This window comes from Argopecten irradians, chromosome 3, assembly GCF_041381155.1.
Source record: "Argopecten irradians isolate NY chromosome 3, Ai_NY, whole genome shotgun sequence".
NCBI classification, from domain to species: Eukaryota; Metazoa; Mollusca; class Bivalvia; order Pectinida; family Pectinidae; genus Argopecten; species Argopecten irradians.
In genome coordinates, this window is record NC_091136.1 from 43741983 (window position 1) to 43757254 (window position 15272).

The window sequence follows — 15272 nt, forward strand, 5'->3', positions numbered from 1 at the left end:
GTAAACATGTGTGGAGAGAAATGAAACAACCAAACCCGGACCTCCAAACACCAACCATCTTCACTACCTGGTCACCAATGATCGACCCAGTCCAGTGTCACTACAAGTATGTTTCTTTAGAATTGCTGCCAGGAGTTTATAGCCACTATTGTGAGTCCATTAGTAAGAGTACAGACAACTCTCGATGTTCCAAACACTTGCGTTCTTAGCCCAAACCATCCGGATTCTGACTTTTTTGGACTGCCGGATTCTTTTTTTTAATCAATAATAAAATCTGTTCTCTGATATTTCTGTGTAGAATGTGTGTTTTCCAGACTATTGCTGTCAGATGATTTTCACACCTTCACTGTACATGCCTTTAGGATGATTGTAGTCCTCTCTATTCAGTATTAATCAGGCTGGACAATTTCTTAGAATTTTCCAGAGTCCAGAAAAGTGGGCAGTTTTATTGGCTGGTAGACTTCTCTTCATTCATGTACAGAGTCTTTATGATAAAGATCACTACTTGAAGATGTAGATTGTTGTTTGTTGAAGGCTTTAGAATTATTGTGGAACAGATGTGTAACTACTGAGATATCATTACCTTGACATGAAAGTCATTGATTATTGGTGATGTTTGTGTGTGATTCATGCCGAGTATGAAGCTTTATAGTTTTCTGTGTTTCTGTATACCACAATGAGTTCATCACAAGTCATCCTACCAATGAAGTACTTTTAAATGTTAAAATTGTTGTATTGATTTCTACATGTACTACCATATTTACTGTTGGAAGATTGAATATGCTTGTCTAACTTTTAAGTAAGATAACACTGCAGGACTGCAGAAGGAAGGATGTAGAATGAAATTTGATTTATTTGGCAATTGCTTGTTCTAATTGATTTTCAAAATTTTCTTTCAAGATAAATAAATCTCTAATGTATATAGTGGTGATCTGTAATCTTTATAGTAATTTGTGTATATATGGCATTTGTAGTCTGTGAAGGTGTCAATGAATTACCCTAATCAAGATATATATATATAGTGGTGATCTGCAATCTGTATAGTACTTTGTGTTTCTCAGATGTGAAGATCTCTATGGGCATATGGTATTTGTAGTCTAGATGTGAAGGTGTCAATGAATTACCCTAGCTAGCACATTTCATACTTCCAGTATGTGCTGTGATGTCACCACTGAGAGTGCACGGCTCCATATTTCACACATCCATCATTGATTCTGCCAACACCTGTCTTTATGAATCATTGATTGCAGGTGTAATCAATATTTTCCTGCTGTCAATATTTACATTGAATGGATTTATAGATCTGTATTACATCCTACAAAACCTATCTCTATTATCAAGCGGAACGTGTAAGTGATTGAACAGGAAAATCCAGGCAAAAAGGCTTCCATTGTGTACGAATCTCTGAAAGCTGTGAATATGAATTTGATTTTCAAATGACAGTGAATGCATCAATGGTGTAAATGATTGCAGGCTATAAGTTATATTGGTTTTTGAGAGGATTTTACATGTGCTATTGTGTACCATGGTTACTTGGGTGGAGCCAACTATAATGGAGTTAGTTCTGGTTCATTAGCTGAGTCAATTATATGACCTTATATAAATATAATGATTATAATATATTTGTCTTAAATACATTACAAGAAGCACCCACCATACTATGCAGTGCCCAGGATGCCTATTTGGCTATAGACAATATGATTGATAGGTGACACGATAATCAATAATGTATCGGGTGTGTAAGGGAGGAATGCTTCAGAGCAATTATGAAGGGTGATAGGCCTAATGATGTTTCAAAAACTGATTGATGATAATTGATTAGGCAAATTTTGTTATTGTGAACATGGGGTTTGTATGTGGTACGTGTAGGTGGTACGTTCATGTAATTATTGTTTCCATTACAATCTGTTGTATTTCTATGAATTTGCTAATGGCAAAGTGTTCAGTAATGACAGAATCTTAAAATACAAAGTGATTATGATAGCATACATAACCTTTCACTACAGCTGATATATTAAAAATGTGGCTATGTAAATTTTACCACTGTTATGTTCTTTTTAGTCATAAATGTATTTCAGAAGTAACCAAATTTGGCTGTTGGAATCATTATTGCATGGGGATTTAAAATTGTGCAAATGGTTTGATTAATCCCCGGGGCCATATTGCTAAGAACAACTTGTAAAAAAGTTATAAATGGTTTTGCTCATATTTTGTATGTAGCATCATTGTGCAAATGGTTGGGTTGACTCCTGGGCCTGAGGGGCAGAGGCAAAAAGGGTCAATCTAGCCATATTGCTAGAATTGCTTCGTCTCTGAAAGAAAGTGATTTATGGATATTGCTCATATCTACATTGCATATAAACTTTATTTGCTTCTTAATAATTTCTTTTTAATGGAACAAACAGCTTCATGTATTAAGTTGAATTCTTAATTACAACTATTTTAGGCCAGAGTTTTTGTCACATTTACTGAATGAATCGCCGGGTGTGTTTTAGGATTTGTTCTACATGCTCCGCTTTTAGGTGATTTATATGACCCTCTGTTGTTAACATGATGTGCTGAAAAAAAGAAGACCATTCCCAGCCACCAATTGAATTACTCGTTAGAATCTGTGGAGTGACCTGGTGACACTCTCTATGGTTACCACACCATGGCTTATATTGTCACCACTGATTTACTTCTAAATGGACAAATCAGGTGATCATCTCCATGGTTACAAGACATGATTTGGCTGGGCTCAGCTGAAGAACTCAAGATAAAAGTTTCAGGACCAGATTTCATTTGTTAGCTATTGGGCATCTATACTTTTATCCATTGAAATTTTCATTGAAAAACGTATACAGTGGTAATATACATTCTATGTAAAAAAAAATTTACTGATATCATAATATGATGTTATGTATACAATGTGTATGACTAGAATTCAGCATCTCACAAATTGATTTTGTTAGTTGTGTAGCTTGTCTCCTACTTGAATTGTATGACAGAAATTTGTAATATCAAGATAATAGATGTAAAGCAGCGATGAGGATATTGAGGCTTTCATTGATTCTTGTATGCGTGTTTCTCTCTGGAGTACATGTTTAGGTTTATTATGTGACAATATAGAAAACATATTGCCATATGGAAGTCCGATAGTTTGTGTAATTCACATGAAGTAATTGGCTCTGACAGCCAGTAGTAGATGGTACTTGAATTACTGGAGAGTTCCTTTATATGTACCTTAAGGCTGCACTTTAATTCCTGGAGAATGATAATTTTGTAGGTGGCTCTTTAAAGATGTTCACCAAATATCGATCATTACAATCCAGATTTAATTGACCGGAAGTGGTTTTCTACACTAAACTGTTCTGCCTGTATGCTAGTGTTCGTAATAACCGACCGATATTAATTGATAATGTGAATGTAATCACAAAAGAGAGAATTGTACGTTTAATAGAAATGGATTACAACAATCTTGACTTTGTTACTGCTTATAAACGTAGTTAGTTGCGTGAATGTTCTTGGGGATGTTCTCATCTGCACTAACCTACATATACAGCCGATTGCTTCCGGTTACACCAAGAATCAAATTAAGTAGGTCTAATATTACACGATGATCAGTAGATGCCGGTCATTATATGACATGATCATTTTCTAAAACAATACATGGCTTCGGCTTCTTCATACAGATAATTTACGTTGTCTGACAATTGCGCGTAAACAACTAACCCGCTTGAGACTCTCAAAATTGATTATGAAACTTTCTCTTAATTACTAGCTCTGCTTGTTTTCCTACAGTGCATGTGGTAGACCTTCGTTAAATATCTAAACAATAGACATGATTAAATAATTGCACCACCATCTCTGGTATAATTACCGTGTACATATACCTATAGCCTTCACACCTGTATACATGCCCCAGGACATGGCATGCTACAACTATGGATACAGATACATGTGTATTTCACGATCGGTTGATCAGATCTCAATGCATTAAGCTATCGATGTTGCTCGGGTAAGGCTATTTTTCAGAAACATGTGTATTTTAGCTACACTTGACTATTCCGATCTCAAAATTTTTCGGTATTCGGAATTGGGAGGGATCGGTTTTGGGAAGTTTCATTTACTATTAATAAAGAGGAATTCATTCCGTACATGACATTCATGTTCGGTTTCTAGAGGTGATCGGTTTTGAGAAGGTTCGGTTTTGGGAAGTTACAATGTATTATTGTTTGCGTTAATTAGGCATGTATATATACACGATTAAACACCAATTATAGTTCAAATGATGAATATCATTTATGCTCTGTCGGGGGTGGAGCATCTTTACTTCCTGGAGGGTAAATGATTTTGTAGGTGGCGCTTTAATTCCTGGAGAGTAAATAATTTTGTAGGTGGCGCTTTAATTTATGGAGAGTAAATAATTCTTAAAGGTTAATTTGAAAATGTATCTTTAATTGGTGCTTTTTGCATATCATATCCAAATACCTTTTCACAGGTAATCTGATAAGTATGAAGACAGTTGTAAATTACAGTAACCAAAAGGCAATCAGTCCATTCTAGTTCAGTTGCAAAGTCCAAAGGGAAATTCATGATAAAGCCAGGGAAAGTAAGAGTTTTAGAGTACTGAAACATATGTCACTCTAGGATTTGGTTATATATACTGGAGTCGATTTCTATCTGAAGAAACGGTGGCCATCGGAACGTATATGTTATCTGTGAATGACTTTCCTGCGTTTACTTGGAACTTTGCCTTGGTATCAGATCATTCTTTTCCATTGCATTTGTTGTCTAGTTGATTTGTCCTGTGGGAAGTCTATACTGTCCAGAGACATTAGACTATTCTGGTATATGTAGATATCCCACTGCCCAGTACTGACATCTTCAATTATTGACTGACATATCTAATATTAGGGGATCATTGGACATGTATACTCTCCAATATATGAGGCAGTCCAGGGATATGTTGATTTACATAGATCCATTTGGAGTTCCAGAATATTTGTTGATAGGACTCCAGATAAAGAACTTGATAAAAGCATAATCAAATACAAATGTGTGATATGATAGCCTTCCACACATAGCTATATGTATAATTTTATTGTAACTATATATTTTCAATCATCCAGGAAAGTTCCACAGGGAAAATAGAAAATTGTCCTGAAAAAGACTATGTAATGATGAATAACATTTATATTGTTAAGTTCAGTAGGATTTAATGTATTGTATAAGTTAGGATTATAGTAATAGTATAGGTACCATAAAATATATCATTAATAAACTAAAGTCAGTCACACTTTATCAGTCCTGTGACTACAGTTTGTGTTTACAAATCTGAGAGCCTGAGTATGGCCTATAGACTTGTATGACTACAGTGTGTGTATATACAGATCTGAGATCCTGAGTATGGCATATAGACTTGTGTGACTACAGTTTGTGTTTACAAATCTGAGGTCCTGATTATGGCCTATAGACTTGTGTGACTACAGTTTGTGTTTACAGATCTGAGATCCTGATTATGGCCTATAGACTTGTGTGACTACATTTTGTGTTGACAGATCTGAGATCCTGATTATGGCCTATAGACTTGTGTGACTACATTTTGTGTTTACAGATCTGAGATCCTGATTATGGCCTATAGACTTGTGTGACTACATTTTGTGTTCACAGATCTGAGATCCTGAGTATGGCCTATAGACTTGTGTGACTACAGTTTGTGTTCACAGATCTGAGATTCTGATTATGGCCTATAGACTTGTGTGACTACAGTTTGTGTTCACAGATCTGAGATCCTGAGTATGGCCTTTAGATTTGTGTGACAATATAAATGTATTTATGTTTACAGATCTGAGATCCTGAGTATGGCCTTTAGAATTGTGTGACAACATTCCCTTGAGTGATGAATTCCCAGGGGCCAGGCCCTCCCACCACCTCACGTCCCGTGGCCCCACCGTCAGAAGAACAGTGTGGGGTTTTCTGGTCTCACAATCAGACTAAATATGACTTCACTGGTGGCGAGTATGGAGAGATCCCTTTTACTCTCATCATCAATGCAATTGTGTGGGTGGTAAGTGATCATGCTTTAGTATAAGACTGAATATTGATATTGGAATGGATAACACATGTATATTTTGTCGTGTATGGTAATATAAACATACAATATGCAATATACCTGGTATATCCAATTGCCTGTAAATGTGGATATTTTCACGAGTCCTTAATTTTGCAATTTGTTTGCATACAACTTCGCAGTGTTGTTATTTTGGCGATAGATAAAACTTTTAACATCAAAGCGAATACATGTACAACATAGTACCACTGGGTAAATTTTCACGACAAAGCTTTCGCATTACCCTGATTACAGAATTTTCTCTTTCCATCCATACTACTGTAAAAGTCATAGTACTTTGATATGAATGTTTTATGTATTTAAGGTGCTCATCATACTATTTGCCATTTTGAGGAAGATTGCATGGGATTATGGTCGGATAGCACTTGTGAGCCGAACTGAAGAAAAGTAAGAATCAAGTCATTATTATCAGGCATGCTTCTTAAAATATGTCGTCTTGTGTGATATTTATTTTGAGTTTTTCAGTTCACCTATTCAGGCTAAGACCTATGCATTATTATACCAAACCACATTGTCTGTCTACAGTTATTCAAAAATCATGCAAGAGCATTTTCTTAAATTGACCAAAGTTTATGTCTAAATCAAATTTGATTTTAGTGGAATCTTTCCTAAGGTTGAATGATGGAGCTAATCCCCTAGAGCGACCCCTGTCTCTGTCTATCTGTTCTATAGAGTAAGGTATTATTCTATGATCACTGAATAATATGCATGTTACAGCAGAAATTATGCTGATATGGTAAAATCAATTCTCCTGTTTTCCCTGAAGTGATACTCTATACATTGCTGTCAGTAGAATACCAATGTATCTAGTTCTGTGGATTTCTGGTAAAACAAATAATAGATAGTCTAGGATTTTATTTTCACTCCCTTTATCAGATGTTTTTGTACTGGAGATGACATGCAAACGAATCAATCCTTTTTTTGCATTTTGAATGCCTCAAATGGCTATGTTCAACAATTCAGGATGACCACAAGATGAACTATAGGCAACATGCTTCGTCCATGAACTTTTCACATTTTAAACTTCTCAAATTCTGCCTGTGGGATTTAGTAGAAACTCATAAATAATCCAGACATGGTCCTGACTCCCAACCAAGAGTTGTTATTTTCCTGGTTGATCCAAAATCCAAGATGTTTGCCATAACTATTGTCTTAAAAACACATTTTGAACTTCTTCTCAAGTTCTATGAATGCAATTTAGCTGAAACTCCATCAAGTGGTGTTTTTTACCTGTGTTGATTCAAAATTTAAGGTAGCTACGATTTTAAAACACATTTACAAATTCTTCTATATTATCAGTGCTGTGTGAATTTAAAGGAAAAGCATTCCAAGAAATGTAATTATTTTTTTAACATATGACCAGTCTGTTCACGATCCAAGATGGAGGGCAAAGTTGTTGTATTTATAAAACTTATATAATTCTTTTCCTGTGCAACTTTAGCCAAGGTTGTCAGATGACTGCAAATGCCCTTTGGTTTACTGTAGCTCCTACAGTAATTTTAGACACTTCTGAAATGATAGCTAAATCTACCAATGCAAAAACATGCAAAAACACTGCAAAAATTTAAAATGGCAATGATGTTTTTTTTCTCAGATACTCTCTATTTTAGTGACATTTTTTTTCTTTCTGTTGTTGTTTTTGTTTGCTTTTTATTTTGTATTTGTTTGCAGTGCTGGAGTGCTGAAGAAGGAAAATCGCTACAATGTGTATGACTATATCTGCTTTGTAACATCTACCTTAGCTTGTATATATACATAGATTAGACAACTGCTCCTATTCATCACCCTGCATTATCACTGCAACTTAAAGCATAACTTACATATGAAAAACAAGCATGATGCTTACGCTCTCACCATGAAGTAAAGGGAATATAGTGTAACTCATGTTTGTCTCTGATCATTGATCATGATATCCCATGGAGTTGTCTCCCATCATGCTGCATTTTCATTCTGTTTGGACAACTGTTTCCCTTTCAGTTAGTATAGTCTTGTCAAATTACTTGTACTTCATTGCATTAAAAACATTACTTAATCAGTCACTGAAATGTCTATTAGTGGATTTATATTACCTAATCTCACTCTAACTAAACACTGTTAATGTGTGATATGCAATTTGAAGTCCTGAATTACCAGTAGTCTATAATTATAAATTACCACAATAATACCACATTACAGTAAAACATGGGTATAATTATATCGAACATCTTGGTACCAACAAAATCACTTTGTTATAAGCATAAAACATTATACCAATAATGCAGATGTCTTAAGGAACCTTGGTGGGGAATGGAAAAGACTACATTATAACTATAAATTCATTGTAAGCATGCTCATTATCAACATGTTTTACTGTATCATGATTGCATTTTTGCTCTATATACATGTAAAATGTATATACCTGGTGATAAGCAGGTTACTACAGACATATATATCTTGGTTTTTAACAATATTTTTGTATTATATACATGAATATATTGATATGAAAATTAGTATGATTTTATGATGTTTTGACAGAAAGAGCTGCCTGTGATTGGTTTCATTTTCATCCTCATGCTTGTTGTCTGAAAATAGAAATTTTTATTAATGTTCTAGCCAATAAAAAGTTAAGCATACTGGTTATGACCTAGTATAAATTCTGTACTTGTATTAGCATTAAACAGGACATGGATGCTTGAAATGTCAACACCTATAAAGGGAATGACAGCCTGACATACATCTGGGTCTCATTATACTGACTGTCCTTTTACAAGGTGACCGACAAAAATCCCAAAAGCTTGTTTGTCTCTGACTCATCATGCAATAACTACAATAGCAGTAAAAAAATCTAATGCAAGGAAATAGTTTGATAAGTCCTAGAATGGATGTTGTAGAACATCTCAGATTCTAATACATCTAGAGTAATGAATTATCTGCTCTTCTGGGTATTCATTTTGTATGAGGAAATCATGTTTTTACCTCACAATCTAATTCATGAACTAATGATGGAACCTGCTGACTATAGAGTTGAAATCTGTAGAGATCCTGTGAGAGTGAAAATGGTATACATGTATATGTAACATGCATGAATACAGGTTTTATGAGATGTTTCTGGGGTCATTAAATGATCTAAGAAAGGAGTTCCTCAAAGGAAATCCTGGTCTTCTGAATGTTTTCCCATCTTTTCTACACTGCCACAGCCATAATTACCCAAGTTGATATAGCTTCATAGTTCTGGTGCTGGAATGTATTTATTCAGTATAGGATTTGGTTGAGGAGGCATTGGGGTTTTATCTCTTGTTTGTTTACAAGTAAGTAGTCATTTACTTAATACAAATGTACAGGTGTACCTTTAATATTTGACAGCTTGTTTACGTAATGTATAGATATCTGATCAGCCATGATAATACTAACTGTATATTAACCAGCATTCCTGAATAAATTCTGTTTAAGTAACAGAATTGTAACCATGCATTATCAGTATATATATATCATACTAGGACTGGTGGTTTTTCACTTAATGATACCTATAACTATTTATTAATTCATTAATTTATTCATTAATTGAAAGAGGATATCTCTTTGGATATTAAATAATTCACCATTACATCAGAATTAAAATGTCAAATATGATTATTATCCTGATGCAGGTTCTGTTTCATTTTTTCCGTAATTTGCACCACATTGATTATTATTTATGAATCAATTTCACTGTAGATTATTTTATTATAATTTGTATTCATGGCTGTTATGACTGGAATTTGTGTGTTGTTATTCATTCCATTTTCTTTCTGACTGTCTTGGTAGTTCTTTAAGTATTTTGTTTGGATTATTGTAGATGGACGTCACTATTTTTTGGGGAGAGAGACAAGCCAGCTCACGGATCACAGGAATCCTTAGATACCCATCTTCACTCTCAGGATAAGGTGTGTATGATATAACAGGAAATCAGATGGCCTCAAAAATTATATATATACATGTATGATATTGTGATGAAAAAATATCTATATTTGTTTTCATATCAGAAAAGATTATATTAAACTTGTCTTGGAGTTTTAATTTTTGTTTCTTAAAGACTACAAAAAAAAAATGAATATTGAGGGTTAAAATAGATATCAAATCTTAATTAGGTAAATTAATGATATTTTATGAAGGGAGGCTTAAAATTTAAGAAATTGTTGAAATCTTTATGTCAATGATTGCTTAAAGTCAAAATGTGTTATAGAAAAAATTTAGAGGCATCCATTTCATTCAACTTCGCTAGCCAAGGGTATTCAGTACGATACTCTGCCTGAAACCTTTATTGCATCTGCTTTCAAATTCTGATTGGATTCGGCTAGGTTCAGTCGATCAATAAAAACTTATTTTTTATATGTCAACAAATCTGAACCGAAGTGATAGTAATGACCCACATTTGTATGTTGAGGCATCCCATCCAGCTCATAGCAAAGTCATATTTCCTATTTAGTCAATTATCAAATGTTAGATCAAAATATTTTTTTATCATATCCATGAAAATCGTATTAAACAAATGTAGACCTTAATAATTATCTAACATACAATTTAAGCTTAACGCTCTGTTCTCACAGGGGTTCTGTGCATGGATTCCAGCATTTTTCAGGGTCAAGTAAGTGGAATCTTTTGTCTGTACCTCCTGGTAACTTTACATTAAATAAAGTGTAGTGTATCTCATTTCAAGGTATAAGATGAAATAATTCCAATGGATGTTGATCATATTCAATATATTTTATTGATTTATTACAAGTCATATCAACTGTATGTTACAGGTAACATAGGATCCTTAAACATGTATGTATGTAAGATACTAATTACTTCAAATACAGTAAATACAGGACAAAAAAGTAATCCTTACTGTATAGACAAAATAGATTGTTGAATTTTCAATACAGTCCGTACATCCAGTACTTATTTGTTATAACAGGGATGCAGATATCCTACAGAAGTGCGGCCATGATGCGATCCAGTACCTATCATTCCAGCGCTACCTGATTATCTACACCACCATAATCTGTATTTTAGCCGTCGCTGTCGTCATCCCCACCAACTTCTCTGGCGACATTAGTAAGCAGTTTATTTTCAGTATCTTTGATTACTCTTAATTGATGAATGTTTTATGTCATACTTATTACAGATATCTTAATTTTGAGTACTTTGAGACCTACTGTCATTCATAATACAGATAATATCCTGTGGCTTATGTTTAGCCCCTGCCATTAAATAAAGAGAAGTCTATAATGTTACGCCTTTTTGTTTTGTCCTGTCTGGTTCTGTCCAAACTTCAAATATAACAAATGTCTAACAAATGTTTCAAGCTTTGAATCAAATGTTTAAGAATTGTTTTTAACCTATGAAACTAAGAGTTCAGAAAGTGAAAAACAAATTTAAATTAAAACTATGCATAGATTAGGTAATACTGCAAGTTTTTACTTTTATATCCTTATTTGTTGATTGACGTTACTAAATTATATGCCTGTATGTTGATTGTAGTTGGCAATGCTACAGACTTTGGTCACACAACCATAGGAAACCTAGACCCAAAGTAAGTACTACAAGCAATGAGAACTGTGTAATCACCATTATTTCATACTCACAGACCACTAGCCTATTGAGATGAGAAACTGTTTATCAATGATAACTGCTTTATTATGAACAGGTTTCACTTAATGCAAAGTTTCTGCTTCTAAGGTGGTAAATCATAATTCTGCATTTGACTATAAACATAATTATTCTTTAAAGTCTCTAAAATTTGGCGATTAATGTAATAATTCCTGTGGCCTCTCAAACATGTTTAATATGAACAAGTTTTAGTGTACTATTATATAGTTAAAGACCTGTACTTTGTATGTGAAAATATATGTGACAGAACCACATCTGCTGGATACAACACATACAAGGGAGATTGTCATATGTTACACTAGATTTATGCCTATAGATTCCCTCAGGATTAAGATATCAATATGGAAGTGGATTAGAATCAAAATGAGATCAGCATACCATGGACTAAAAATTGACAATATGTCAGAAATTCTAGTTGTGAGATAGAATACCAGAATATCAAACTTTCCAGTTGTCTGCATAGATATAATATGAATGTTGATGTTAATATAAACTTTAAAATGTCATCATTATCATGTTGACAGTCTGATTTCCCTCGAGACCTTATGTGATATGTAATGTTACAGGTCTCCTCTCCTGTGGTTACATGTGATATGTAATGTTACAGGTTTCCTCTCCTGTGACAGTCTGTTTTCCCTCGAGACCCCATGTGATATGTAATGTTACAGGTCTCCCCTCCTGTGACAGTCTGATTTCCCTCAAGACCCTATATGATATGTAATGTTACAGGTTTCCCCTCCTGTGACGGTCTGATTTCCCTCGAGACCCTATGTGATATGTAATGTTACAGGTCTCCCCTCCTGTGACAGTCTGATTTCCCTCAAGACCCTATATGATATGTAATGTTACAGGTCTCCCCTCCTGTGACAGTCTGATTTCCCTCAAGACCCTATGTGATATGTAATGTTACAGTTCTCCCCTCCTGTTACAGTCTGATTTCCCTCGAGACCCCATGTGATATGTAATGTTACAGGTCTCCCCTCCTGTGACAGTCTGATTTCCCTCAAGATCCTATGTGATATGTAATGTTACAGGTCTCCCCTCCTGTTACAGTCTGATTTCCCTCGAGACCCCATGTGATATGTAGTGTTACAGGTCTCCCCTCCTGTGGTTACATGTGATATGTAATATTACAGGTCTCCTCTCCTGTTACAGTCTGATTTCACTCGAGACCCCATGTGATATGTAATGTTACAGGTCTCCCCTCCTGTGGATACATGTGATATATAATGTTACAGGTCTCCCCTCCTGTGGATACATGTGATATGTAATGTTACAGGTCTCCCCTCCTGTGGATACATGTGATATGTAATGTTACAGGTCTCCCCTCCTGTGGATACATGTGATATGTAATGTTACAGGTCTCCTCTCCTGTGGATACATGTGATACGTAATGTTACAGGTCTCCCCTCCTGTGGATACATGTGATACGTAATGTTACAGGTCTCCTCTCCTGTGGTTACATGTGATATGTAATGTTACAGGTCTCCTCTCCTGTTACAGTCTGATTTCACTCGAGACCCCATGTGATATGTAATGTTACAGTTCTCCCCTCCTGTGGATACATGTGATATGTAATGTTACAGTTCTCCCCTCCTGTGGATACATGTGATATGTAATGTTACAGGTCTCCCCTCCTGTGGATACATGTGATATGTAATGTTACAGGTCTCCTCTCCTGTGGATACATGTGATACGTAATGTTACAGGTCTCCCCTCCTGTGGATACATGTGATATGTAATGTTACAGGTCTCCTCTCCTGTGGTTACATGTGATATGTAATGTTACAGGTCTCCTCTCCTGTTACAGTCTGATTTCACTCGAGATCCCATGTGATATGTAATGTTACAGTTCTCCCCTCCTGTGGATACATGTGATATGTAATGTTACAGTTCTCCCCTTCTGTGGATACATGTGATATGTAATGTTACAGTTCTCCCCTCCTGTGGATACATGTGATATGTAATGTTACAGTTCTCCCCTCCTGTGGATACATGTGATATGTAATGTTACAGGTCTCCCCTCCTGTGGATACATGTGATATGTAATGTTACAGGTCTCCCCTCCTGTGGATACATGTGATATGTAATGTTACAGTTCTCCCCTTCTGTGGATACATGTGATATGTAATGTTACAAGTCTCTCCTGCTGTGGATACATGTGATACGTAATGTTACAGGTCTCCTCTCCTGTGGATACATGTGATATGTAATGTTACAAGTCTCCCCTGCTGTGGATACATGTGATATGTAATGTTACAGGTCTCCCCTCCTGTGGTTACATGTGATATGTAATGTTACAGGTCTCCTCTCCTGTGGTTACATGTGATATGTAATGTTACAGGTCTCCTCTCCTGTGGTTACATGTGATACGTAATGTTACAGGTCTCCTCTCCTGTGGTTACATGTGATATGTAATGTTACAGGTCTCCCCTCCTGTGGATACATGCCCTGCTGGCTATCGTCTTCCTCATCATCATTGTGGCCCTGATGCATCACTTCTCACGTAACCTGGAGTACCAGGAGGATGATCAGGTAGGTCAAGGTCGGGGATTCTCAACATCAGATCTCACCCTTAGATACGAGAAGTAAGGCTGAGTTCAGGATAAAAAATAACATGGAATACCACAGTTGAGAGCCTAGGTCAGATTTCAAGGTTATAGACTGAGATTGAAATACATTGTGCATCTTGACTATCTTTTAATCATTAATTTAATTTTATAATATAATCATTAAATTTTCATTTTAATTATCTTTATCTCATACTTAGTTTGTTAAATGTTTTGTTGTTACCTTATAAGGTGTCAAGAACATTGATGATCTCCAATATCCCAACTCACAGATGCTTTAAAAACATCATCACTCAACATTTCCAGTAAGTATTTCATACATCCTTGGTCTTCAAGTCTATGAAAACTGGTTTTACCTGGTGATACCTGCACTCAATTTGATAGCTGACTGAATAATAACAAATTGCATATGTTTCAGTAATAGGCAACATAGTATTATTGAAATCATTCTGTTTGTGCTTTCATGACGCCTTTAGTCTGCTGTCTAAAAGCTTCTTAAAATTCTATGTTTGCAATCTTTAAACTGGTAGCTTAAAGTCATATACATTATGTAAATTCTAAAATTCTAGAATTAGTATTTTTTATGAAATCCTCAAATTTCATAATTGACTAAGGATTGTCACTAGTCATTCAACACTACTAAGGTATAAAGGATCATCTGTATGTCCTGTTAACAGATTAATTATAGCAATGCCCTGTGCTTGCGCACGCACGTTTACTTTTCAATTATCCTTCTGTTTGAATTTGTCTATTACCATGGGGATGACTGTTTCAGAGAGGCGTACCCAGAGACCTCCGTAGTAGATGTACAGTTTGCCTACAACATCTCCAATCTTGTCATCCTGGACAAGAAACTGTAAGTAGAAAGAGTATTAAACATGTCTTATCGGTTTATGGAATAACTAAAAGTTGATACATGTATGTAAGTTAAGATATGGTAAAGTACAGTAAAACCCCTCTAACTCGAACCCGGATTC

The 15272-nt window shown here is 35.2% G+C and overlaps 1 protein-coding gene across 5 annotated transcripts in view; it reads left to right on the forward strand.

The window, feature by feature from the left end:
* LOC138318708 (calcium permeable stress-gated cation channel 1-like) overlaps positions 1-15272 on the forward strand; it is a 50331-nt gene that overhangs the window by 16683 nt on the left and 18376 nt on the right. For 4 of the 5 annotated variants that reach the window (XM_069261332.1, XM_069261336.1, XM_069261333.1 and 1 more), the window contains exons 2-11: positions 5828-6049; positions 6417-6499; positions 7784-7819; positions 9927-10014; positions 10678-10715; positions 11031-11170; positions 11597-11648; positions 14152-14260; positions 14527-14600; positions 15071-15151. In XM_069261332.1, coding sequence (XP_069117433.1) covers positions 5882-6049; positions 6417-6499; positions 7784-7819; positions 9927-10014; positions 10678-10715; positions 11031-11170; positions 11597-11648; positions 14152-14260; positions 14527-14600; positions 15071-15151 — 869 coding nt within the window. In that variant the 5' untranslated portion in view covers positions 5828-5881. The remainder of the gene's footprint in view (positions 1-5827; positions 6050-6416; positions 6500-7783; positions 7820-9926; positions 10015-10677; positions 10716-11030; positions 11171-11596; positions 11649-14151; positions 14261-14526; positions 14601-15070; positions 15152-15272) is intronic. The other variant, XM_069261337.1, reaches the window with a different exon arrangement.